Source organism: Ursus arctos, unplaced genomic scaffold (assembly GCF_023065955.2).
Source record: "Ursus arctos isolate Adak ecotype North America unplaced genomic scaffold, UrsArc2.0 scaffold_4, whole genome shotgun sequence".
Classification (NCBI taxonomy): Eukaryota; Metazoa; Chordata; class Mammalia; order Carnivora; family Ursidae; genus Ursus; species Ursus arctos.
The window spans coordinates 20,222,652-20,250,462 of record NW_026623056.1 but is presented as its reverse complement, the minus strand read 5'-3'; the positions used below and the strand labels follow the sequence as shown (position 1 = coordinate 20,250,462).

The following is a 27,811-nucleotide window of genomic DNA, read 5'->3' as shown; positions in this document are numbered from 1 at the left end:
ATGGACCTGCCCCAAGTCACCAGGAAGTGACAGAGGAAGTGATTAAGGACCTACGTGCTCTGATTTCTAGTCTGGATGATTTCCATCATAATAGTCCCCTCCTTGTCCAGAGAGGTCACATGATATACATTGCCATGTGCAAAGAATTGATTTAATTTTGAAGATTCTTTCTTTTAGAGGGACAAATCTTTCCTGGGTACTATTTCAGAGTAGCACTGAAGAGCAGAGAGGAGTGCAGGCATTGGAACCAGACAGCCACAGCTGCATTCACCACTTAGTTATGAGATGTATGACTTTGGGAAACTTACTGAACCCCTCCAAGCCTCAATTTCCTCATCTGTTCAACAGGGACACAGCTAGTACCACCTCCTAAGTGTAAACATTAAGTAAGACAACACATGCAGAACATTTAGCACAAATCCTGATCATTAGAACCTAGGTAATATTAAGTAGGACTATTATATCCTGAGACACCAAAGACCACACCTCTAAGTCCTACTCAGAATGCACGGGCAGCTGTGTGTGCAAACGTTGTGTGTGTAGGTGTGCACATGTGTGTATATGTGTAAGTAAACACATGGCATGTGTGTGTCTATGGGTAACTCTGTATACGTAACTGTGTGCACATGTACGTTAAGTGCGTAAGTCTGTATCACCCATATCTGCTGTATAAGCCAGCGTGCGTATGCTTGTGTGCCTACAAGGGATTGGAGAAAATGAGGAAAGGAGAAGGCAGAAACAGAGAAAACAGGGTCAGGGAGATGGCGAGAAGCTAAATTACAAATAAAAATAAAGGCCCTGACAGAAGATATCTCTAAAAACATGTATCCTGACCAGCAGAAGGGCAATTAGATAGCTCATACCACAACAATGACACATCTTCAGATTAAATTTCTGAATCTATTCTCCCATTCTAAAGCCTTTTCTTCCCAGAAATTGCAAAACAGGGAACAAGAATAGATGCGTGAGCCCATGCATGCTTGTTTCTTACCCACACCGAGAAAGGGCGTGAGGTGGTCATAAGAGCATAGGCTTAATTTTTATGAAGAAAAAGCTTATCCCCCCCCCCCCGAAGAAATGGGTGACAGTGGAGGCCCTTACCTGAGCCTCAGGTAAGCTGAGTCTATGCTTATTGGGTTTATCGGTCTTTTCCTCGTCTCACATGCTGCACTCTGGAGATAATGAGATAAAGCACAATGCTACAGCTTTCAGCAGTAAAGCCAGAGCATTACTATAAAGCAGAAATGTTCTGGCACTCAGGCTTGCAGCTACCAAAAATACACAAACTATATAAAATTATTATTATTTTTAAGTCACTGTTTGCAGGTTTCTGAGCTATCAGGGAAGCCAATGTCCTCTAATCCTTTTAGATGGCATCAATGGCACCAAAAAAAAAAAAAAAAAAAAAAAGGTTTTGGAAAGGTAGAAGCAAACAATGAGGCTCCATCAATGTATACCTTTCTTGGATTTAAATTAATGATATGGAGCTTTAATGTACAGGGGGAGATAATATATTGTGGTGCTGTAATCATATCTTAATATGCTCCACCCCTCCAAGGTAATCAGTAATGAGCACAACAAAATAAAACAATGAAATATAGACTTCTCTTAAACTGTTCATCGATATCCAGCCGACATGGGACATTGCTTTGTGTCGGAACATCTCATTATTGTTTTCATAAATTTAAGGCCTCTAAACACATCAACCATGGATATTCCAGGAATAATGGTGGCCCCTACCATGATCAAAATATCATGCCCATGGGTTCTTCTCTAGCCATTCCTTTGGGAGGCTTGGTTTCTTCTCAACTAGGTCTAATCCCTAGTGTCAAGCAAATTAGTAATGCCTTAGGTGAACCCAGGATGGAGACCAAACTAGTCCCGGGGCATCTTAGGACCCCCTGGCCCCCGCACCCACTGCCTCCCAAAGGAGTGCATTTTATGAGAGGGACGTGTAACGAGCAACATGAGTGGGCAAGTCGCTCCCCTGGCCAGGCCTCAAGGCCCCCCTCTGTGAGACCAAGGGTCTCGATACAGAAGACCTCCAAGGGCCCATCCCATGTTGGAGAGTGGGACAAGGGCTAGCTGAAACAGGCAGCATTTTACAAAAATCTCTGCCATCAATATCATCTGTGCCCTCCTGGTTTCTACCTTCCTCTTCTTTCTACCTTTTAGATCTGAATTAAAACTCTCCTGATTCTTCCAGGACAAGAGACACAGTAGGTGACAATTTTTACACACACAGCCCTCCCCCTATTCTGTCTTTCCCCTCCCTCTTCTTCACCCCAAGGATTTCCTCATTTATTATCCTCGTATTAAAGGCAGTAAAATAAGGCAGGAAGTCTACTGAAATGTTTAAACACAATGAACCACATCATGGATAAAAAGTGAGTAAGTACTTGAATCCCTGCATGCTGATAATTCTTCCAACTCACCAGGTCAAGCTCCCCTGTATCCATGTAATAAGACACTTTCAAAACACCTACCACAGCAGGTCATGAACGGAGTGTGAAATAGTAGGGTCGATCCTCCTTTTGGGGTCTGAGGTGGGGACAAGCTATGTGTCTTCTTCAGGGAATGAAGACCTCATGGGATATTTTCTATTAGAACCTGAGGGGACCAGGGTCCACATCCTCCATATTGTGAATTGAAATGCTGGCACAATAGAAGGGAAGCAGGCTGCCTGCTAAAAATCACGCAGCAAGTTACGAGCAGAAATAAGATAAGAATTCACGTGCTCTGTCCACTGTACCAAGTTGCCCTCATCCTCTTCTGGTTCTTTCATTCTCTGCTTTATTCTCTTATGGGCTTGGTTTTGGTCCATGGAAACTCTTGGCTGGATCAGTGGGAGAATGGGGAGGCTGACCCCACATGGACAGTGGCACCCTTACAGTGGCACCCTTCCAGCATTAATCCCAGCCCAGGCAATAAAAACAGTCATTAGGTCTCTCCTGAAAGCTCCGAGGTACAACATGAATAATCTGCATCGTAGAATGGAACGGGTTCTCACAGTAGAGAGAGACTTGCCTCCGCGTGGCCTCCAGAGTGAGCAGAGTGGGACTCCGCGACGCTCCAGAGGCCCGAGTGCCTACTTCAGGAAAGAGCCGTTCCACGTTAGCCATCTCACAGATCAAGTTTCCAGTTCAGATTTCATTTGAACAGATTTCCCAGCGGTGGAGAACCACTGACATGCTAGAAATATGTTGGGAATTGGAGACAGAAGAAACAATTTAACCACTCGATTCTCTAGGATGTTTTTGTTTGTGTTTTTGGTAAAAGTAAGTCATCACATTTCAGAGCCTCAATTTTGTCATATATCAAAGGAGTTAACAACTAACTCACATGTGCTAAGCAAAACAAGAGACAATGGGAATATGCTGTGTGTGTAGCAAAGCACTCTCGAATCACGAGTGTTACCACGCGATAGCACTCTACAGGCCCGGCAGCTGCTAAAGAAGGGAGGCTAGAGGAAAGAAGCTGACCCTAAAGGCCTTATACTGACTTACGATCGGTTTGGTTTTACCCTGATGGGACACAAGACGTTCTAGGCCCCCTCCTGACAGTTTTCAGATGAGTTCCTGGCACTGAGGTATTTGCACTGAGGACAGAGATCACAGGGATCTCTGAGGGATCGCAGAGAAATGCAATATCGTTGTTTGTCGTTTGTTGCCTGAGATCCCGGTTCTGAGTCATCATTGCATATATAAGGCAAACAGGAAGACAGAAGTGGGAAATGTATTTGCAGACACATATCTACCTGCCTTCTTTCCCAGGTTTAGCTCATGACACTTGCCCTACATACCCTGATCTCCAAACAGGCTGAACTATTTCTAACTCCTTAATATATTGACTTAAATGCCACTTCTAAAAAGCCTCCTCTGACCTCTCCAGAAGGGGATTGGAGCACCTTCCTCCATGAATTCACAGAGGTTTGTTCATTCATTCATCACTGTATTTATTATATATCCTGTCATCTGTTTGCTCGTCTGTTTCCTACGTTAGAAGTCCCCTGTGGAGTGAGCAAGGGCACAAACTGTTCTCTCTTGATTTCAATCTGCAGCATCCTGCATTCAAGAGGGGCTTAGTAATTGATGGGTGAATGAAAGTACGTGATTCAGTGAATAAAAAAAGTGTTAAAACGGATACGCACTAGCCCAAAACCTAATTGTGACTTTGTCAATTTATGGGCTGGACTCTGATTATATTAAAAAAAAAAAATCCCAATATAGAAACCAGTAGGATTTAAGTATTAGATAGATCGTCATCATCTAGTAAGATAGCAGAGCTGAACTTCTGGGGGACAAGGAGAGATGCTTCTCAACTCCTTTACTTTTCAAATATTGACCCCTGTTCCCATTATTTTTTTTCTCTCTCTCTCTCTTTTTAATTTTAATTTAATTTAATTTAATTTATTTTATTTTTTTATCTACCTCTTCATACTCAGCTATTCTCCCTGGATTTCCCTTGACTCTGTTAACTCTTTTTAAATTAAAGGCATAATCATGGCCCTGCAAACTCTGTATGAAACATGTAGTGGCATGTTAAGTTGTTTCCTTTCTTGGGGCCTCCTGGCACTAGCCCCCCGAGTGCCTAAGGACAGGCTCAGCTCCATCCCTTCCACAGGTATTCCTATTCCTGTGTGATTCCTCCGTCATCAGTCTGCTTCTCTCTCCACTCACTCTTGCTCCAATAGACAGAGATGGAGACGCAGAAGGGATGGGTAAGAGAATGGCATGCACATGATTTGACATACGGATACAGATAAAAGCACAGAAGCAATATGGCAGAGGGGTTAAATGTAGGGACTTCAGAATTAGATCAACTGCATTTAAATCCCAACTCTGCCACTAAGAGCTCCTTTGATCTTAGGCAACTGACTTAACATCTATATGCTTTGGTCTTCTCATCTGTGAAGATGGGAATAATGACTAACTCATAGAACTGCTGTGTGAGTTAAGTGACATTTAAGAGAATTATGGAATTTTCAAATATCTGGCACTTAGTAAGTACTTAATAACAGAAATCCATATAACATTAACCACTCTCATATGATATGATCAACTATGGTATGATAGAATACAATGCAATACAACGGCAGACTGTATTTTCCAAAGATGGCCACAACAGTATCTCTTGCTCACATCTTCTTCTAGAAACTTGTCACAACCCCATCACAAGATGGGGTCTATGTTCCCCATCCTTGAACTTAGGCAAGCCTCTGTGACTACCTCAACCAATGCTGTACAGTGGAAATAGCACTCTATGTGATTTCCAAAGCTAGGTCATAAAAATGCATGATTTCTACCATCTTTTGGGGGGGGGACATCTGCTCTTGTAACTCAGCTATCATGCTATAAGGAAGCCCCACTGACCTGTGGAGAGGTGCACGTGGAGAGAAACCACAGTTCCACATGCACAGCTCCAGCCAAGCTCCCAGTAGCAGCCTACTGGCCATTACTCATTCAACACGAAAGTGAATTATCCAACCCTGAGTCAAGCCACCTGAGCTGGTTTCCCAGAGAAGAGATAAGCCATCCTCACGGAACACTACCAAAGTTGGAGATTCATGAGTAAAATAAACAGTACTGTGGTTTTGGGTAGTTCGCCATGTACCAATAGCAGACTTACACAGATTTGGAAATAGATAAAGTATCTGTATCTTTATGAAGAGATACTCAACTTTCGTGGCAAAAGGAGGTGCTTGCTTTGCCTCAAACTATGCATCATTAATTTTAACAAAAACAGGCTTCCTTCTAAAGGCTGATAAAGTTTATAAAGAATTTTCACCAACAAGAGCTAATGTGTTCATGAGACATAAATATATACACATGACAAATGACAGCTTCATGTTAGACTGAGAAACCATAGCTCAAGGAATTAACTTGATCAATGTAACAGAGCTACTCAGAAGCAACTCAAAAGTACAAAGACAAATCTTTTTACTCCCAGTCCAGAGTTATTTCCATTATAATAAGTTGACAATCTGAAGAAAGCAGTTTGAGGACTTAAGTCTAATTCTTGGCTCAGATGTAATCATTGTGGCTTCAGCAAGGCCCTCTATAAGCTTTGGACTCCTTGAGAAAAGGAGGTGAGTTAGAGCAAAAGACCGCTAAAAACCAATCCAGCTCTAATGCTCTTATAGTGTGGAATTCTTCCTACATCTGCTAGAGCCTTTCATAACCCCTTATTTCTCCCAGGTTGTATTCTTCTCTTGCTACCTCACCTACTCCTTCTACTCCTTAACTTCACACATCCACCAGATTCCACAAGTGATACCCTGTTCTGTGGTAGGCAGGTTTCCAAAATGGCCACCGATGATCCTCACTTCCTGATATCCACAGCTTTGCATAATCCCCTCATCTTAAGTGTTATCTGATCCTAATCACTACTTCTTACAAAAAGAATACGGTAAATGGGATGGGATGCCACTTCCACAATTAGGTTACCAATGATTCTGACTTACATCTCATGAGCAGACTCTATCTATTGCCTTCCCAGCTTCCATGCTTTGATGTAATGAGCTGTCATACTGAAGAGGTCCATAAGGCAAGGAGCTGAGGGTAGTGTCTAGCCAACAGCCAGCTAAAACCTAAGGCCCTCAGTCCAACAACCCAGGTGAAACAACTCTGGCAACAACTCCCTGAGCTTAGAAGCATATCATTCCCCAGTCGAGCCCTCAGATGAGACTGCAGACTCTGGGACAATAGCCTGATTGCAGACTTGAAAGAGAACTGATGGTCCAGCTAAGCTGTGCCCAGATTCCTGGCCTAGAGAAAAATAGGCGAAAATGGGTTTTTTAAGCTGCCGGGTTTTTAAACAATCTGTTGCACAGCAACAGAGAACCAATACTTTTTACTATGTGTTAATAAGGGAAATCCTCTGAATATTACTGAAGGGAAAAACATGAAAAACATGAAAGCTTTTGCCACCACCACCCTGGCCCTAAAAAAAACCCATCCCAGGGAACCAAAAAACAACATAGGCCTCTTCTATTTCCAACCATACCAACAGAAACACAGCCCTAAGAAACCCAGAGAGGTCTCCCTAGAAACCAGACATACCCTGAAGGAAAGGTATGGGGGAGCTTTAGTGCATCAAGACAAACCAAATGTCAGTTAGGGAAATGAAAGGGGAAATATCTTACTAGAATAGACCCAGGTCAACATGCATACTCTATCAGAGTTTCTCAGGAAAATGAAGGACATCATTTAAAAACTGCCTTATAACTCCAACACTGTAGACACTGAGAGTGGAAAGAATGAGTAAGAACTAGCCTCATTTACAAATGGGGACCTGAGGCTTAGAGAGAGGAACTGACTTATTTTACACAACCTATTAATTGCAGAACTGGGAGGAGAATCCATTTCTCTTGGCACAACTCAGTTTTCTTTCCAGTGCAAATGCCAAAAGAGATTAATTTCAAGCAAAATAGCAATCCACTTATTTTATTCTAAATGAATGTGACTTATAGGGTATCTTATCAGGATACCAGGATACTTGGAGAAAAATTCATAATGTGAATATGCATGCGAAAGCATCTCACATGCATGTATGTATTCGGATGAATTAATAGTTAAATGACAAGTTCTAACTGCTTATTTTAAAAGCAGATTAGGAGAGAAATCAACATAGAAAGGAAATGAAAGGATGCAGAAGGTGACAAGCTTATACTGTACTACTTCCTCCTGAAAAGTTAGAAAAGTCGGTATTTACCCTAGATGAGCGGAGGAAGGATGTGCCTATCATAAGATACATTATGTTACACATGATATTGCATCTGATAACTAGGATGAGGTTGAAAAATATTTGCATAGCACTTCATAATTTACAAAGCACTTTAATGCACAGTGTGCCGTTCACTATCACAACGCCCTGTGTGGTAAGCACAGAATGTACTACCGTCATGGATGAGAAACACGAAGTTCAGAGATAAAACAACTGAATCCATGCTTCCCACCACGGCAAAGCTGGAGCCGAAATTCTAGTTTTCTAAATCTAAATGCGGAGTCCAAGAATTGCAGTTGCAAATCATTCTCAATGAAACGACAACAAAAATCTGCCAGGGTCTGTCAATTTACTATGTAACCAGAGAAAGACACTTCTCTAAGTTAGGGTTTCCTCCTCCAGAAAATGAAGACATTAGACCAGTGTCCGCTGTTGGTAAGAGCAGAGACCGAAGGGTAGACAGCTGAAGAGATGAAAGAAAGGAGGAAGAAGGGGCCGCTTACAAAACATCTGGTTGACAAGCAGCTTTGAAGGTTCTCAAAGGGTGGTCCCAACATCAGCACCATTCGGGCCCTTGTTGGAAATACAAGTTCTTTAGCCTCACTGGAAAAACTGAGGGGGTGGAGTCCAGCAATCTGCACTTCACAAGCCCTCCAGGGCATTCTGAAGAACAGTAACTTGACCATAGTTTTACATGCTTTAGTCTCTGTGCAGTGGAGAGATATAATGAGAATAAATTATACCAAGAGTCCAATGATAGGCTTATTAAACTGTGACAAGTTCATAAGTCATGATTTTTGTTTTTAAAGTGAACCTTGCTCAATTAGAAGAGGGATTATGGTGTAATGCACAGAAACAGATGTTGATGATTCATGCATATGTCAGATGAAAGGACAAGACTGGTTATTACTCTAGCTTTGGTTTTCGAGTCTATGCATTAGAAGCCATGGAAATAACTGAAAGAACTGGACAAAGGCTCAGGGACAGCAATATACTGCCTTTCAAATACACTTAAACTCTACGAGGTAGGTTCCAAATTATCTTGAACACCATGAATTTGGGTTCAAATTATCTTACAAAAAACATGAACTTGGTCTATCAGTTTGCAGAAACTTCCCTCAGGTTGTACATAATGACTTCCATCAACTTTAACCCAATCTTTTTTTAAAAAAAAATCTTCTATAGTGAAATAATTGAAATAATAAAAAGACAGGAAAATCAATACAGCTTTTCCTTTATACAGGGCAAAAGCCATGCCAACTCAAAGCAAGAATCACCATAAGAAATCATCTACAGTCCAATTTACAAATATTGAAACAGACCCAGAGAGAGGTAGTAACTATCCACTAGACATCCTGGCCAATCACGGAAATTCTGGACTTCTGATGACATCTTAAATAATTGTTTCCAGAGGTCTAACTAAGTTGTTTCACTTTGTTTTTAAGAGATGACATATTCTTTGTAAGGTTGAGGAAATATCCCTATTCTGCTTGACCCTCAGAGTGCCTCACCTCTAACCCTTCTCGGTGTCAACCAGAGTTCTATTGATATTCACAAACACCATCTTCCAAGGTCACTGGAGATTCTTGTCAGTAACAATTCTAATAAATCACACATCTGTACTAGCTATCATGGCAAACAGCACAAAGCCATTATTGAGGCTGCATAGTTTGTCGTAGGAACAGAAATAGTCAATTTAAGGACCTGGAGTAGAATCAAGGTCTTTTGTATTTCTTTCCAAATTTTATATCAGGGAACAGAAAACTCCAAGCCCAGTAACCAAGAATGAGAGTACCATGAAATACTAGTATCATTCAAATCAATTTTTCCCATCTGTTGCCTGAATTCCTTTCCCAGAATTCTTGCCAAAATTCATTTGATAATGATGATGGTGGTGAGCACGAGAGTAATCATAGTGTTACGTGAAAAATAGTGTATTCACATGTTAGACACACGCCCATTACTTCATGTGGTCCTCATGTCAACTCTGAGATATGTTATTAACACAGATTCATAACTGAGGCTTAGAGAGTTTAAAACAATGCACTTGGTAAATGCCAAAGGATCATTTCAAATGCCCCCCAATGAAGGCAAACTTGCCATCTTCTAAGGTGGCCTACTTTGAACTTCACCTGCCCTTACTATTAGAAAGGCATTGTCCTTATGTTGCATTGCTGATTGCTTTTCTCAGCTTCTAAATACCGATCCTTGCTCTGCTCTCTGGAGCTGCACAGAAGTCTCATCCTACTTGCATGACTCCTATCTGAGCAAAAATAGGAGGCACAAACAGCTTCCATGATATCCAGGCAAAGTTCTACTACCTCATCTTCTGGAAACAATACCCTATAAGTGCTTCTTCCTTAGGACGAATAACTCCGCTATAATGGTCAGTCTGTGTTCTCCCAATAGATGGTGAGTTTACTTAAGGCAGGAGCCATGCACAATTTTATAATATGTGTATTCCAGGCACACTGTTCAACACAGAGCTTTTTAAAAAAATTATTTTCAATTGAGATATAGTTCACATACCATAAAAATACCAGGTAATCAATATCATTGCCTAATTCCAGAATATTTTAATCATTCTCAAAAAAATAACTCCTGTATATATCAGTAGTTGCTCCCTATTCTCCCCTCCACCCAGCCACTGGTAACCCGTCTTTCTGTGTCTATAGATTTGCCTATTCATATAAAAGGAATCATAGAATATGAAGTCTTTCATGTCTGGCTTCTTTCACACAGCATAATGCTTTCAAGGTCCATCCATGTTATAGCATGTATCAGTACCCCATTCCATTTTATGGCTAAATAATACTCAATTTCAATGATATGCTACCTTTTATTTATCCATTCATCAACTGGTGGATATTTAAGTTATTTCCACTATTATGAATAATACTACCATACATTCATACACAGGTTTTTGTGTGAATATATGTTTAAATTATCTTAGATATAAAAGAAATAGAACGCCTTGGTCTTCTGATAACTCTACATCTAATCTTTTGAGGAACTGCTAGACTTTTTCCAAAGTGGCTGCACTGTCTTACAATCAACCAGCAATATAGGGTAGCTCCAATTTCGCTATATCCTTGCCAAAATGTGTTACTGTCTGTCTTTTTTATTACAACCATCTTAGTGTGCATGGAGTGGTACCTCATTGTGCCTTCATTTGGTCATTTCCCAGATGAATAATGACAACAAGTGCCTTTTCCTATGTGTGCTGGCCTCTTCTGTATCTTTAGAGAAATATCAATGCAGATCCTCTGTCCATTTTTTAATTGGATTATCTGTCTTTTTCTTGAGTTGTAAGAATCTTAATATAGGCCCCATCAGAAGTATGATTTGTGAATGTATTATCCCAGTCCATGGGTTGTTTTTTCACCTTGATGGTGTTACTTGAGGCACACAAGTGTTTACTTATTTTTTAAAAGATTTATTTATTTATTTTAGAGAAAAGAGAGAGAGAGACAGCATAAGTGGGAGGGGCAGAGGGAGAGGGAGAGAGAATCTCAAGCAGACTCCACACTGAGCATGGAGAGGACACAGGGCTTGATCCCAGGACCCTGAGATCATGACCTGAGCTGAAAGCAAGAGTTGGGCACTTAACCGACTGCACCACCCAGGTGCCGCAAAGTGTTTACTTTTGAAGAAGTACAATGTATCTGTTTTTTCTTCAATTGCTTTGTGCTTTTGGTGTTACTGACTAATTCAAGGTCATGAAAATTACTCCCATTTATTCTCTAAGAATTTTATAATTTTAGCTCTTATATTTATGTCTTTGATCCAGCGTAAGTTAATTTTTATATATGATCTGAGTTAGAAGTCCAACTTCAATCTTTTGCATGTGGATATCCACTTGTTCTAGCATCATATGTTGAAAAACTATTCTTTCCCCCATTGAATGTCTTGACACCAACGCTGAAAATCAGTTGGTCATAAATGTAAAGGTTTATTTCCAGACTCTCGAATCCATCCCATTGAACTACATGTATCCTTAGGCTAGTACCACACTGCTTGATTCCTATAGTTTTGTAATAGGTTTTGAAATTGGGAAGTGTGAGTCTTCTACTGCCCCCCCCCCCCAAGATTGTTGTGGCTAGTCTTGATCCCTTCAATTTTCATATGAATTTTAAAATTTGCTTGTCAACTTCTACAAAGAAGAAAGCTGGAATTCTGATAGGGATTGCTTTGAGTCTGTACAACAATTTGGGGAGCATACCATCTTAATGATATTAAGTCTCCTAAGCAATGAACACAGGATGTCTCCCCATTCACTCAGGCCCTCTTTAAGATTTCTCAACACCTCAACAGAAATTTTATGTTCAATTTAGTAGTCAATGAATAAAAGAAAAAAAATGAATAAATGAGTGAACAAACCAATCAATAAATAATAGAGAGAAAATCCAAGCAGCTCTTGGAGAATCATATGCAATGGCCACCACGTTCTTGAATCTCTTTCCCTGCTCATAAAGCCACCCTCCATGAGTCCCAGTTTTCAAGGTACATCTTAGTCTTCTTCTCACATCTTCAGCAGCAAGTCCTATTGTTTCTTTCTCTTTTGCCTGTCTGATATGATGGATAGTGTTAGAGGAGTGCTGGTCTGAATGACCCATCTCCGTTCATACCCATCCTTCAGAAGGTACTTCAGAAAACTTGTTCTATCACAGCTGCAAGCAGACCACCCAATTCTCTCTCTTTTTACTCCCCTTGCTGTTTGTGAGGTCTGATCGCAAGTGACTGTAAAAATAGACTTGCCCATAAACAAAGTTAAACATCGTAACTTTTAGCTATGCTAGGTTGGCTGATGAGAAAAGGAGCCCTAAAATTAATATTACATAGAATATTATGTCATCCAGGATGCTGTTTATAAAAACCGTTTCCTGACTTTGACTGCTTGGGTAAGGATCAATTTAACATAAGTTGGCCATTTGGGAAATAAAACATCACGCTGTGTAGGTTGGGTGGTGGAGACAGCCAAGAAGATTCCTTATTGCTAAGGAGCTTAGCACATCTCGAAACATCTAGGAAGCAGCACTTTCCAATATTTTCATATAAGTAGTAAAATATCAAGATGAAATTAGGAAGAGTTTAAAACACCTCACAAATGATTCAGGTAATGGCTTCATGCATATGACTACTAGTCCTTTAAGCTTTCTGAAACACCACATTTCTTAAAAGAGACAAATAAATATTCTATCTCTTTAGCCCACTTTAAATCTTATATTTTATTTATGCTAGCAAATATGTTACTTTAATGGAGCCATTGTTTACCGTCAATATAAACAAAGAATCCATTTAGAATTAAATGATCTCTTTTTAGAAAGTCTGAAGTTTACATATTTTTAAGGATGTTTATGGGCGCACATACGTACATACATACAGAGCTTATTTTCATTTAAAAAGCATAAGTTAGATTTAGGAAAGTCATTAGTTTTGAAATGGCTTGTAACTGGCATATATTTATGACATTTCAAATATTGGTCAGGAGGTATCAGAAACAATGTGGTAAAGGAAGGAAAAGATGAATCACAGAAACCCAAGCAAAAGAGTCATATGATAATTCTGCATTTTTTTTTTCCTGAAGAAAGGAAATATCTATCAGTTCATCATTCAGGTAACTTTTGTCCCCTATCACTGAATTCAACGAATTTATCACATTGATCTTTGTATTAGGAAACACTGAGTAAGAGAACGGTTTTCTCACTTCAGCAATTCTAAAGAGGACACAGAAAATAACTTGATGTTTATTTTTTATACCAGCCCAATAATAAGAAAATGGTATTGTATTGAATTATAACCTAAGGTAATATCATCTTCTCAACCAAGTGCACTGCCTTCAAGTGTCAAAAGGCAATCCAGGGGATAAAGCTAGAAATTCTAGCGGAATCAGTACCCATCAGTAAGCTGTCCTTAACAAATCTCATTTGCCTCAGTTGTACTTATTTTGAATTGATGCAAATACATGCCCACTATGTAAAAATCAGAAAGCAACAGTACCTTTGCTATGCACTAGCCGGATGTCAAATCTAGACTGGATTCTCTGGCAGACCTCGAGGGTGTGGATACTTACATCATTACTGGACTCGGTGACAACATTTACTCATGTAGGCAGTAAATATGAATTTGCCTGCCTCTTGTGTGCCAAAGATAATCTTGTCTCAAGGACTTCCCAGTCTGGTACTTATCACAACCGTTTCTTTGCTGTTCAAGCTTAAGGCATCACACACTTTTATCTGGTCTCAGTAAGGTATACTCTGTGAGTGCCGTCGTAAGATGTCTTACTTTACATTTAAGCAGTGTGTGATTCAGTAGAGCAAAACACAATCCAATTCCCTTCTGTGGCCTTGAACTCTGATATGACAGCATAACTGAGGGGCACATGGAGGTGATGGCCCAGCGACCAAAACAGAGAGACAAATTCCAAAATTCGCAAGTGTCCCTGTCTGTACTTACTAGTGAAATCTATACCGGCTGATTCAATAGAAGTATTTGCCCAGTTGGTATCTTTTATTTCAAATAAAACTCCAGGTTAGAATTTTATAAGGAAAGATGGATGCTCAAACCATGAAACACAACGCACTCTGGTTCTATGTTTGTAATTAATAGATTCCCTGAAAGGCAATGCATGACTTCCCTGGTAGTTTTTCCACAGTGTGAAAAGAACCTTAGCAGTTATAGTCCAAGGTGATATTTTGCATGGAGGACAGACCAGTTACTCGCCATGACAAATGGTGATATGTAGGAATGGTTATTAACCACCTCCAACCTTCTGTCTAGAGAGACCATCATTATCATCATTATACTTTAGTTTGAGTAGGAAGCATATAAAGGATACGGGTATCAAGATGGACAAAAACAATGACCATATCTTATCTGAGGTTTGCCTTTTTCTCTTAAAACTCAATATTCTTATGTACTTGCCATGGTAAGGTCTACTCATCTTAAGTAAAAAATATAGCTGGATTTGTAATTTGTTGTTTATTTTCTTTTTAAATTGGAAAAAAAAAAGGTGGGGGGGGGGGGGAACATGGGGTTTCAGACCAAAGCTACTTGCAAAATAAGTACTTAAACAGTGGGAGAGGAGGAAAGAAACAGGGAAACCAGTCCTGACAAGAAAGCTCCTTAATTTTACAAATGCAGTGTGTGCTTCTGCACGGACACCGAGTTAATCATTCTCACTAAGATGCTATTAGAAAATGGGAGAAAATCAACAGCCAGCTCTGTGTGTCTCTTTTTAAACCAAGGCCTGGATTGAGAGATTCGGTGTCATATAAGACAATCACCTCTGAGCCAAGGACTCACCCAGGTATGGCAAAGAAATCGGTTAAAGGCTACCCCCCGGGACCAAGGCCAAGGTGCCAGAGACGACTCCCCACCCCCCACCCGGCTCTAGCAGGCCTGGCTTCTCCATGGTACTCAGCAGCAGCAACCTGCTTGGCTCCCTCTCCCATCGCTGCTAGGAGCTAACCTACACCCTACACAGGGAGCACATTCTTACACTGGGGCAGGTGAAATGGACATTTGTCTGCCAAAGTTCTGTAGAGGTGCAATCCAAGGTATATTTTTGGCCTACATTTCCACTCTGAAAATGTTCTATTTTCATGGCACCCAAAACAAAGATTAAAAGCTAACTTTATTATTATTTGTCACGTATGACACAAACAGAAGCATCACCTTCTAAAAAAAAAAATGGAGGAGGTATAAATGTTATTGAGATGCAATTATATACAATCTAAAAATTAATTGCCCGTCATCAAACTCTTGGCATGCAGGTCTGAGTCAGCTAACCACTCCTCCACCCCCATCGCGTTGTTATTTCACTGCTGAAGTTTTCTAGCAGGTACAGACTAATTCAAAATAAACCCGATCTTCTCAACGCGGACAGTGCAAATAATAAGATCTGTGTTTCTTCTCAAGTGGTATTTCCACACATTTTATTTTCTTGTACTCCAGTTCGTCTCATATATATATATATAAGGTTTCTACAGTGTTTTCAACTTTTCCCATAGCTCTCAAAGAAAGCTATTAGTAAACAGACAGTGCAGACATAGCGACAACTCCAGTGTTTCTTTTCTCTAGCAAATCACAGCATGCTCCCAAGGTTTTCCCAGGAGAATATAGGAAAAGGAAGCCAACACTGTCCACACCTATTCCCTTTCTCAAACAGCATAAGACCCAGCTCGTATCTCAATTCTCCAGAGACCCAACAAAGAACCCACCAGGTCCCAGCGTGCAAGGAGAGCCCACATCCCAGCAGAGTGTCAGTGCACCTCAGCTTTCAACCCCCAGTGGCCTGCATGTTTGGGTTGCACTGAATAATATGAAATATTAAAAATTTAATTACTAATTAATCTCCCCTGCAGCTGCTCATGGCTTTTGCAAGCTAGAACAGGGAACGCAAGAGAATTGCAGATCCATGGCACCACCAGACTCCACCCTGATTACACTGTCTCCAAGCCCTCGGGCCACGTGAATTCCTAATAAACAGCCTTCCATACAACACGCACACACCTGAAATACTTTCTCAGTTGGCCTCACAGATTATTGCTCTGTGCAAAGAACTTAGTGTGGGAGCCCAGGGATTGCAATTAAAGTGTGTCCATGTGACCAAACAGCATGTATGTTCTGTTTCCAAATAGACTAAGAAGTTACAGTCATTTTTAAATGCCTTAAATTAGGAAGATAAATATGTCATTTACAGGGTAAACAGCATGCAGAAATGATGAGCTCCAAATCTTCAAAGACCCAAAGCTTTAAAGCAACACAAGCTAACAATCCCAAGGCAAAATGGGAAGAATCGTGTGAAAGGTTGGTCGCTTTGCGCGAACATCTTATTTCTTGTAGCTGTAGAACAATACTGCCTCTCTGCCAAAGGGAAGTCACTGTAGTTACCATGCCCATCTTAGAAACAAAGAAAAGGCAGCTCAGCCTGGTGATGGCATAGTTCTCACAAATGAAGCTCTTCCCAGAGAGGTGAGCACATGGAATGGAGAAAACAGTAATCTTCTTCCTGGCAAATTTGGACTCTAAACTCTCAAACTATGCCCAGACCCATCCTTATTGCCCAAAATCTCTCCAACATTTTCATACTAGCATAAATGAGGATAGGGAAACCGCATTCGATCAATTGAAAAGTGACTTGATTCAAAAGTTACTAAATCCCCAGGTACCATGAACTAGTAATATAAAATATCTGAAAGTTTTTCCAGGTCACCTAGGGACCAGCTCCAATGCTACCCAACTTCTCGTGGGAAGAAGAGGCAGTTTTGTACTAGGGATTAGAAGACCAGCGCTCTAGCTCTGCCTCTGCTAAGAGAAGGGGGGAAAATTCATGATTTATCCTTTGTCTTCTAAGAAACTGACAGAATTACAATTGAACCCTAGCATAGCTGCACTTCTACCCAGAAATGATACTCAGTGGGTAAGGTCAGGTTATCTACTAACTCACAGATGCTATATGGGCATAAATTTTCTGTTTACCTTTGAGGTATGTTCTTTATCTCCTCCTTTGTTATGTTTCCAAGACATATTTTTAAGGAAAGTACCACAAAAGAGAGACACTGTGGAATAAACTAATTGAGATGCTAAAAAGAACCACACTGTCCCTCGGTGGTTGTTATCATCCACAGAGAACCATTATAGCATGGTTCAGGCAAAAGAGATCCATTCATCTCGCCTCTAACTGAGCCTCATTGAACAATATTCTTTCCCTCTCTGGGGAAAAACTTTCCTTCTACAAAGTAAGTGTTGGGCTACATGACCTCAAGAGCTCACTTAAGCTCGGATACTCTATGATCATACTGGGTCTGTGATTCACTCCATAACCACCTCTGACCTTCTCACAGCTGCTCCTCTAAAACTCTTTCCTAATACACGCATTTTAAAATGATGAGAAATTTTAGTTTCAAACACTAAGGTAGTTTCATTGCATAATTCTGTGCAATGTCACAAATGTGTATTTTTACATCATAAAATTCATTTAAAAAATTACCCCCAATCCCACTGTAGCCAGAAGCACTATTGCTATCTCCCTCCATCCCCCACGCCCGTACTGCCCATCCTCCTCTTACTATAAGTACTTGGGCATCAAGAGGGATACCTAGGTATTAAGTACAGGTGATTTCTTCATCTACCATTCCCCTTTGCATTCCACATATCCTGTATGTCACAAAGGACCTAACTCATTCCTCAAACAAGGCATTCACATTCAACATTCCTTGACTTCCTCATTCCTTTTTTTCTGGTACCTTGAATCCCATGTCCTTCCCATGACATGGGCAGCCAAGAAAACTCAAATGCTCCATGGTGTCCCCCCTGACACTTCCCTAGAAAGGTATATAAGTATAATGCTGATATTCCTATTTTTGATTTTTCAACAATTTCAACATCTGGTGAGTCACATGATAATTTCAAGCAGCAGAGGAAAGTGCTTCTTTGGTGTCCTTTCTAATTGTTTATGGGTTTATCTCTTCTCTAAGACCAGAAATTACTCTAGAGCAAGGAAATGTTGATGCTGATCTTTATGTTTCCAATGCCTAATCCACAGTGGGATCTCAATAAATGTTAGGTGAGTGAGCGAATATGTAGAATGAAGCCAAATTTCCCAAATTAAAAAATGGATAAATAAGCACACCGAACTAAAGCTGGGAAACCTGAGAGCACGAATGATTCCCTTGGAAAAAGAAAGAAGATGTCCCATAAGATATATTTTTAATAGCTCAGACACTTTTTGAAGTTATAGAGCTCCTTTGGACCTCTCACTCTGCAAATACTTCACACATATCATCATTGTCCCTTAGATCCATGAGTCAAAGCAGGCTAACAAAGGTGATTCAGAGGTGGGCTTGGGTAAGCATACAACACATGTTTAAATAATGAGAAATCAGAGACCTACTAGCTTACTTTAAGTATTCAGGTGACTCAACAGATTTTGTCATTTGCTTTGTATCAAAAATGGAAACATCAAAGTTGGGCATTAATAGTCTACATTTCTAGGACTTTCCAAGTACCTTTTAATTACAACACAACACAGTCTCCTGCAGATATCATCTTCTCTTGGCACATATTTTTTTTTAATATTTTAAACGTGTGATTATTGTTCTCACAGCATATAATTATGTTAACCAATAAATACTAACACGTCTAATTCAGTTCTACCAGAGTGAAGATAATTCAGAGGAATGAGATGTATCTCTCAATTAACCCTTGCTTTCCTAAATCAGAATAATAAAAAAAAAGTTAGAAAGGAGCCCTCTTTAATTTCTGAATGGAACAGGCATATTGAAAGTAGATTTTCTCCTAATCCTCAACTTCTTCTATTTAAGGGTTCCCATTATTAGTTTTTTTAACCTTCTAAATGTTTTTTTATGAGAAAGCCATACTTAAGGGATACTGTTACTCATATGACTGATTTCATAGTCTTGTCATTGGTTAAAAAAAAAATTAAAAATTAAAATAAAAACAAAAAAAATCCTGGCATCCTCAATCTTGTTCTGGAACTTAAAACCAAACACAAAAAAAAGTCAAGGTCCAGCTGTTATGCCCTGAGATACGTCACTTACCTGCCTCATCTTTGTTTCCCGCCGCAAACTAAGCACACCCTCTGTATCTCAGAGTTGAGGCATCTGTCTCTTACTCAAGTGAGAACATACATGAAAGTGCTTTACAATCAGTAAAGTACTGTCCAAATATCTGTGATTACGAGTTTGTGTGCACAGTACGATGGCTCAAACAGAAATGTAGATGCTGATTGACCCACTGAAATGCAGAGATTTATGGGAGGCATGCACAGACAGAGCCTTCCAGAATGAAAGCTATAGGGGCGCCTGGGTGGCACAGCGGTTAAGCGTCTGCCTTCGGCTCAGGGCATGATCCCAGCGTTATGGGATCGAGCCCCACATCAGGCTCCTCTGCTATGAGCCTGCTTCTTCCTCTCCCACTCCCCCTGCTTGTGTTCCCTCTCTCTCTGGCTGTCTCTATCTCTGTTGAATAAATAAATAAAATCTTAAAAAAAAAAAAAAAAAAGAATGAAAGCTATATTAAGCAAAAACCTCTAAGCAGAACCTCCCTAGTATATACTAGGGTACAAAAATTTAGGAGATTTAAAAAAAAAAAAAAAAAACAAAACCACCTAAAGAAAAGCCCTATTTAAAAAGGGCGGGCCGGTGTGGGGGGTTGTAGAAGTATTTGAGCATAAGACAGGTGAGTCCAGCTGTAAAGTCAGTGGTCTCGCCGTCCTGAGACACTGGGCTTGAGGTATGTGTTGGGGGGAATAAGAGAAAATGTTTAACATCAAACAATGGCCAGGAGCGATGAAGTAAGCAAGGCTCGTTGAAGAATAATTCTTCGACTTGGGCTCATCCTCTGGCATCTTTCCAGCGTTGGTCTTGTTTCTGTGTTTTTGTTTGTGTTTTTTTCTAGAATGAACTGTAATTTTCCCCTGCTTGAAAACCTTCAACTATTCCCCATTATCTTTATAAATGACAGGACAGAATGTTAATCTGGCCTTCCACCGTGTGCACAGGCTGTCGGTAGGGAAGCTTGTGGTCCTCGAGCCACTCCAAGCCTTCAGGGGCGTCCTCTGCAGCCACCCAGCGGCTCGCAGCGCCCTGACCGCACCCTGGACCTTCCTGCTTTCCAGCTCAGGCTCTTCTCCCTTCTGGCCCCCAACATGCAGTGCCCCCTCCCTCCAGCTGAACAGGCAGGTTCTCTGACACACCTTCTCAGAGCCTGCCACGTTCACGTACTTCTACCGTATCTGCCAGAGTATGACTTCTGAAACCATGGGCTCTTGGAAGATGGCAGCGTGGTTCTTTTTCCTCCCTTTCAACGGCTCACTTTCCTTCTCCCAGCAGTTCCCCCAACAGACCAGAGCGCCTGCTCCATACCAGCCGCCCAGGGCACGCTGACAGCAGTGAAATGCACTTTCACCAGGGGCAGGCCCGGTGGAGCTCTGGCGTTTCACCTTGTGCCTCCACGCGGCTGACGGCCCCATTACGTGTGTAGAAGGGGTCATGGGAATATGTCTAACGAGGAAAGCACTGCCATCTTCTGTGTGGAAATGACTGACAGCAGAGAGGCAGGACTGGCTTTTAGCTCGTGAAAGAAACCACTGTGAACACAGGAGCTGCTGTTCAAGAACCAGCACGAGGCCCAGGGTGCTGAACGCACTAGCACGTAGTCCCCGGGTGCCGGACGCACTAGCACGTAGCCAAGCAAACATCACATGAGTTGAACAACAGTGATGACAGTGCCAGGCCCATGTCTGCACCTAGAGTTCTGCTGGCTGTCTTCTGAGGACCCGGAAGCCCTCGAATAGATCTGCTGTGGCCTCCTCGAGACCCGAGAGAGACACGATGACCGGCAGCAGGGGGAGATGAGCTTCGGCGATGCAGGTAATAAACTGAGGAGCAGAGAAGTGGCCAAGCTCCAAAGTAAGCACAGAAATGCACAGAAGAGCTAATGAGAGGGCTCCACTTGCCCTTACAATACAGATCCTAATTGCTATCACTAACTCTGGTGAGATGGAGGAGAAACACACATTTCCAAAGCGCCGATGCCACTATAAGCTGTTCACCAGCTTTGGAAAGAAAAGTAAAACAAGTCGTGCTCCTCAATGTAGAAATCCCACCCTGAGGCATCGGAGACGGTTAAGGAACTCCAAGGAAAATGGACAGGGACATGTCCCTCAGAGCATTACTTGCAACAACCACCCAAAATAGAAGCCACCTCCATCTCCAACATAAAGGGTCTCTGTACAGAAGAGGCAGCCCTCACTTTAACTTGACCCTCGCCATGCTAAAGCATATTTGTGAAGACTCTGCCAACACATAACAAAACAGCCCTCAGAGGGAAAGCCAGAAGAAGTACAGGGCAATAAAGTAAGAGCAGGTTTGGTTTTCACACTTTTGTATGACATTCTTGTGTTCCTTTAAAAAAATACTCACAAATTCAATTGAAGTTTCTGTCAACTAGCATACGTTGATATTAAAAAAACAAAAATGACAATGTAGAACACGGACTCTGAGAAGATCAAAAAAGAATGGAAGGGCAACAAGATACGGCCTGTTCGCTCAGGTCGCTGTGGCCTCCCTGGGGTTGGCAGCGTGGACACGTTCACAGAGGGCTCTTACCTGTGGGGGCCGAGGCTTGTAGGGGGAGCTGCACTCAAGGTCGGCCAAGATGCTAGTCAGCGAGTCTATCTCGGCATCCAGGCTGGAACGTCTCTCCTCAAGGGTCTTGCCTCCAGGATTTCCCTGCTAGAAGCAACAGAGACATGTTACACAAAACACACACACACACACACACACAAACACAAAAAACCAAAAAACCAAAAAAGCAAAACCAAAACAAAAAACATTTCCAATATCTAGTGATATCAGTCTGTGTGCAAATCTCTCAAGTTACAGTGTGGCTTTGTCCAAGCTTTTCTGCACCTCATTTATTTCATCTTTTACAAAACCTGAAGTAGAATTATCCTGTTTTGACAAATAAGAAAACTGAAAGATATTAAGTGATTTGCCTAAAATCACATCCATTAGAGGCTTTTTTTTTTTTGATGAGTCTACAAGTAAAAGGAAAGAAATGTCTCCACTCCTGGGCTGAAGGAACAGATCCAGCTGGGGAGACATTACAAGTTCTTTGTGTTCAGAAACCATCACATAGAATGGCAGCATTTGAGCTGGAGCAGGAAGGGGCACAGGCGGGAGTCTGATGGTCTAGGAAGAGGAATCAGCGGGTTAAGTGTGGGCGTCAGACGTGTCTGTGAGAGAGACAGTGCGTTCCAAGCAATGCCCCTTCAAAGTGCACTAGAATGGGTCCGCTCAGAGTTCTAGCCAAGGGGCTGCAGAGGAAGCATGTGGCAGTGGTCACTGGTTATGAAGCCGGAGATCTCTGGACTTCACATGTCAATACCACATGTTATCACATGCGCTGACCCCCACCTGCACTCCGAAGCACAGGGGGTGAGTAGAGGGCGAGACACTGTCACAAGGGCATTCCTAGGAATCATGAGCAGGCTTGGGGAAAACCAGCAAACAGTCTGCCTAGAGCTTAAGGCAAGGAAACAAAAACTGAGATGGTCTTCAGATTTGGAAGCAGGGTGAGTTAAAATCATCTTTTAAGGTGACAAAGTAATACTGATGTGGACAGTATTGAGAGTGTCTCTTATGACTCCATCAAGAAACCAAAGTGTTGGGGCTCCTGGGAGGCTGAGTTGGTTAAGCTTCTGCCTTCGGCTCAGGTCATGATCCTGGGGTCCTGGGATCAAGCCTTGCATCAGGCTCCTTGCTCAGCAGGGAGCCTGCCTATCTGTCTGTGTGCCCTTCCCCCTGCTTATGCTCTCTCTCATTCTCTCTCTGACAAATAAGTAAAATTATATCTATATCTATATCTATCTATATCTATCTATCTATCTATCTATCTATCTATCTATCTATCTATCTATCTATCTATCTATATCTCCAAAGTGTCTATAGCAAGACCCAATCAAAATGAAATAATGGGAAATTGGTGTAATCTAATCAACTCTGTTAAACTTATCTAAGGCCATTAAATATCAGGATAGTGTGTGAAAGAGTTTAGAAAAAGCATTGGCCAAGAAACCAGAATATCCTCAGCTACAACAGAAAATAGGGTACCCTGCTAAGCTAACACTAAATCTTACACTCCTCCAAGTAATGTATCTTGTTAGTGTGTATGCTACATCGGATAACAGTAGCATAATAGTATTAATACCACTCATTCCTTTTCCTCTAGTAGCCTGCTCACCAACCCACCTTTCCTGACTCCTGGAACTTAAAATTTAAGTCTCTGCAGAAAACAGACCAAATAGGATCTGGTGTGTCTGTCAGTCTCTTGTGAATTTAGCTTACGTGAGTTTATCCCCCTGGACCTGATCTGTCCCAGGAACCCTGATAGCATCAACATCTATGAAGTCATGGCCCAGCCCCACAGAGCCAAGCACAGACGGTTGTCGGTCCCAGAGGCAGTGATGTCCTTCCTTGTGAGCCCTCTGTGAATAGGGGTAATGTTTATCCCATCACCTAAAGCAGCCTCCTTGTCATTTTCTGGGTCTGAGTGTATTTCTATGATCCTTGCACCCTGACCCCTCACCCCGTTTTGTGTATTTTTCTCATAATATCTGTCATCATCTAACAGTGCCTTTTCTATGTATTTGGCCGTCTATTGTCAGTCTGCCCAAGAGAACACACACTACATAAGGACAGGATTTTGTCCATTTTGCTCCTCACTGTTTCCCCAGAATCTTATTCAGGTCCTCATCCATGGAAGTGTTCAAGAAATTCTTTGAGTAAATAAATGAACGAGTAATGACAGACTCTGCCACAGGTCCAGTCAGCAACCTTCTTCATATCCGCATCTTTCGGGTGAATGCAGCTAGACGTATGGCAGGGGCATTGGACGCTCTAGTATATGGAATACAGAATAGGTTCGAGAAAGGGGATCAGAATCCCAGCGTGGTGTGCGCACACCTGTGTCTGTCTGTATATCCCATGCTGTATGGGATTTGTAGATTCATGCTGATTCCCATGCTGATTCAGATTTGTAGATTGCCCTTGAGAAAATTGAGAGATTTTCCTCTGCTCTCTTGCCATAGCCAAAAATGGAAAATAGTAATAATAGCAGGTGGGTTATATCTTCTCAGACTCTGAATTTCCAGTTTGACCAAGCCCTACAAGGCCCATGGGTCTCTGCCCTAGGAAGATATGTTTCAGAGTGCTAATCCCACTATCAGAGGTGATTTCATCCTTATCCCACTCAGAAGTACTAACTATGAAATATGGCAGTAGTATAAGAAATAAAATCCCTTTAAAACTTAACATTCATGTAAACATTCTGGGGAATGGGTCCTGGTACAACATGGAAAGACAGGACATTGGTGTTTGGGAAGGCAACTGAGAACTATGTGAATCTGATTCTCCTATGTGTATTTCCATAGCGTCACAGACAGCATACTATATCGGTAAGGGTGGGGGATTGGTTCAATTCTTCTCTGGGCCGTAGTTTCCTCCCCCTCACCTGCCCTACCTAAGCCAGAAGAATGTTACAAAATTCAGATAAGAAAATGGATGGGAAAATACTTTGTAAACTGTAAAGTGCTATAATTATGATCATTTTCTTAAATAGCATTAATTATAGTAACCAGTAACTATAAATTAATATGAATAATATAGCTATTGTTAATTATTCTTCTTCTTAAAGGGAGCATCATTCATTAAGTGTCCCCTTGGGGTATCAGTAAAGAGACAGAATTTAATCAGGTCTTCAACATCTGTACTTTAACTGTAGTAGAAAGTACATCAACTGCCCATGCTCTGAGTACTGGGATATCTAACCACAGACTCAAAAGTCATGGAGTCATCCTGAGCTATACAATGAAGCAAGTAATTATAGTGCTTAACGAGCCCGTACATGTAAGGCTTCAGTTGGCATCCAGCGTCCTTATCCTCTCTTCCCTCCAAGTTGGGACTACTCCTCATTTTTAGTTTCTCCTATTAGGTTGACGTAATTCAACAGGTCTCAGCCTAGTGCTGCGGGATTTTGCACTAAGACCCCCAGCCCCTCACTGCCCTGCCTGACCTTCTGATAAGAGCTCTGCTGCCATATTTCAATCCCCATTATAGATCAGAACAGGTCTCTTTCTCACTTGAGTGTCTCTATTTTATGCCTCGGTTTAACTCATGGAACTCCTGCCACTTCCTACAGCAGTGCTCCTCTCGGTCCTCTCCTCTGCGGAACTATCCTCTACTCTCAACACTCTATACTAGATCCCAGAGGCAACCGTCTTAACAACCAACTCACAGAGTCGTACACCCTTAGCAATGTGTTTTCCTAACTTCCTATCCCTGCAGCCTTACAATCACCTGCTCAAGGCCCCACAACAATAAGGAAGACTCCCCTGGCACGTTGCTTAAAGCGACTTTTCTAGATTCTACATGACGTCCTATTAAGGGGTCACTGTAATAATAACAATTCTCATGCTCTTCGACCAAACTAGAGAGATTTCCAGTGTCTTAGCCCAGGTTCTGCCAAAAAACAAGGCCTGAGACAAAAGCTGGTGTGTAGGTCACTTGTTTGGGAAATGACTCTCAGGAAACAAGACTGAAGGGCTGGAAGATTTAAGCAGGGGAGGGGGAAAGGCCAATTCAAAGGTGCTAGAGTGAGCTGGCCAACACTGTGGACAACTAGGGCTCCACTCTGCTGGGGCGGGGGTGCTCTAAGGAGCCCTGGGAAGCATGCCTCAGATCTCCCCACCTAAGGGATGAAAGGAGGCTACGTAATCCTCAGGCTCCAGTTTTCCACAGGTTTAGGGTTGCCTATGGGTTATAAACTCCCCTGTACTCATGCCAAGAAGTAGAATGGTGGCAGAAGATTGTCAGGGCAGAGAGTGAGAGACAGATATTGGAGGTGAGGTGCTGCCAGGTCATACCCGTGCAGAAGTGGGCACCGGAGCAGTGGCTGGGGTGTGCAGGCGGGAAGAGAGGACGAGAAGCTTGATACCAATGCAGTCCAGTGACTGTCTTTTCACTCACTAACCGCTATAAAAACCCCATGAGGTAGCCACCCATGATATTATTTTCTATAAGATACTTATTTTCATTCATTCAATAAAAATGTATGTGACAACTCACCAAACCACAATCGGGGCTTATTATAACTTGGACAATCATAATTCTTTGAGCCACTAGAATTATAGGGTGATGAGTTCCCCATGGCGAACATGTAAGAACAGACTTTAAAGCAGAGCCCAGAACCAGAGTGTATAGCATGGGAGGTGACTTCTAAGACTCTAACTTGAAATGGGTGACCTTTTTGCCCACACGCGGCTTATCCACCGTACTGCTTATCACTACGGGTAATAGACAAGGAGTGACGGTACTGAGCTAGGAAAGAGTATTATTCAATCGTATTTATTCATTCTTTATACCCAAAGGTCTTTATTAAAAAAATAATTAAACTCACAGGAAAGTTGAACTCCACCCATATACGTTTCCGCCAGATGCATCAATAGGCAGCACTAGGCCATACTTACTTGCTCTCTCTCTCTCTATCTCTCTCTCTCTCGTAACAAATACATTTATTGGTTCCATTTGTTATTGCAGCTAAACCATCTGAAAGAAGTTGTAGAAACTTCCCCTCCATATACTTCGGCTTACATCTCCAAAGAATTCCTTGTACCATGATCACACCTGGGAAGTGTAATGCAGGTGTGGATTTTTTTTTTTTTTTAATGTAGACTCCACACTGAGCCCCACATGGGGCTTGAACTCACGACCCTGAGATCAAAACCTGAGCTGAGATCAAGAGTTGGACGCTCAACCGACTGAGCCACCCAGGTGCCCCTGGGTGTGGAATTTTCTAATGCGCACGCATGCTCACATTCACCAGTGATCTCAGTAATGCCCCTTTATTTACTGTGATTACTTTCCATCCAGAATCCAATCGATGATCACACGCCAAGATGACGTGTCTTTTAGTCTCTCCCCTCTGCGCCCCTATTTTTGTCTTCCATGAAACGGACTAAGAATTCAGGCCAGGTGTCTTAGAAAAAGTTCAACCATCTTGCTTTGTCTGATGAATAGACTTGGATTAAAACAAGTTGGACAAGAATATTATGTGCATGATGCTGTGTCCTTCCCACTGCATCACATCAGGAAGCTCGGGATGACAGTCTGGCTCGGTTTAGTGGTATCAAATTTGATGCCTTGATTAAGGTGGTGTCCACCAGATTTCTTCATTGTAAAAGTTGCTCTCTTCCCTTTTAAATCAATAAATTATCTGAGAGGTGACACTTTAAAACCCTGCTATTCTTTTGCTCATCAAGAATCTTTCCCCCAAAGGTTTTAGCATCCATAGAAGGTCCTTGTCTGAACTACTTACTTCACTGGTGGCTGCAAAATGGCGACAGGGTTCATCATTAATGAATGGAAATAAGGGCATTCTGCTTTGGATAACAACAAGTCATTTGTTAAGTATTCACTTCGTTTTGAGGTAGGGGAGCAGGACAAATTGCAATGTCCACTGCTATGAAAAAACATCAGGAACCACCTGATCAAATCAACAT

General features: G+C 41.6%; 1 protein-coding gene across 36 annotated transcripts in view; it reads right to left on the bottom strand.

The window, feature by feature from the left end:
- The window catches only part of LPP (LIM domain containing preferred translocation partner in lipoma), a 655,397-nt gene that overhangs the window by 319,904 nt on the left and 307,682 nt on the right, over positions 1-27,811 (bottom strand). For 31 of the 36 annotated variants that reach the window (XM_048214797.2, XM_048214791.2, XM_057306896.1 and 28 more), the window contains one exon: positions 21,861-21,986. In XM_048214797.2, the coding sequence (XP_048070754.2) occupies positions 21,861-21,986 (126 nt within the window). The remainder of the gene's footprint in view (positions 1-21,860; positions 21,987-27,811) is intronic. The other 5 variants (XM_048214810.2, XM_044383386.3, XM_048214813.2 and 2 more) reach the window with 1 other exon arrangement.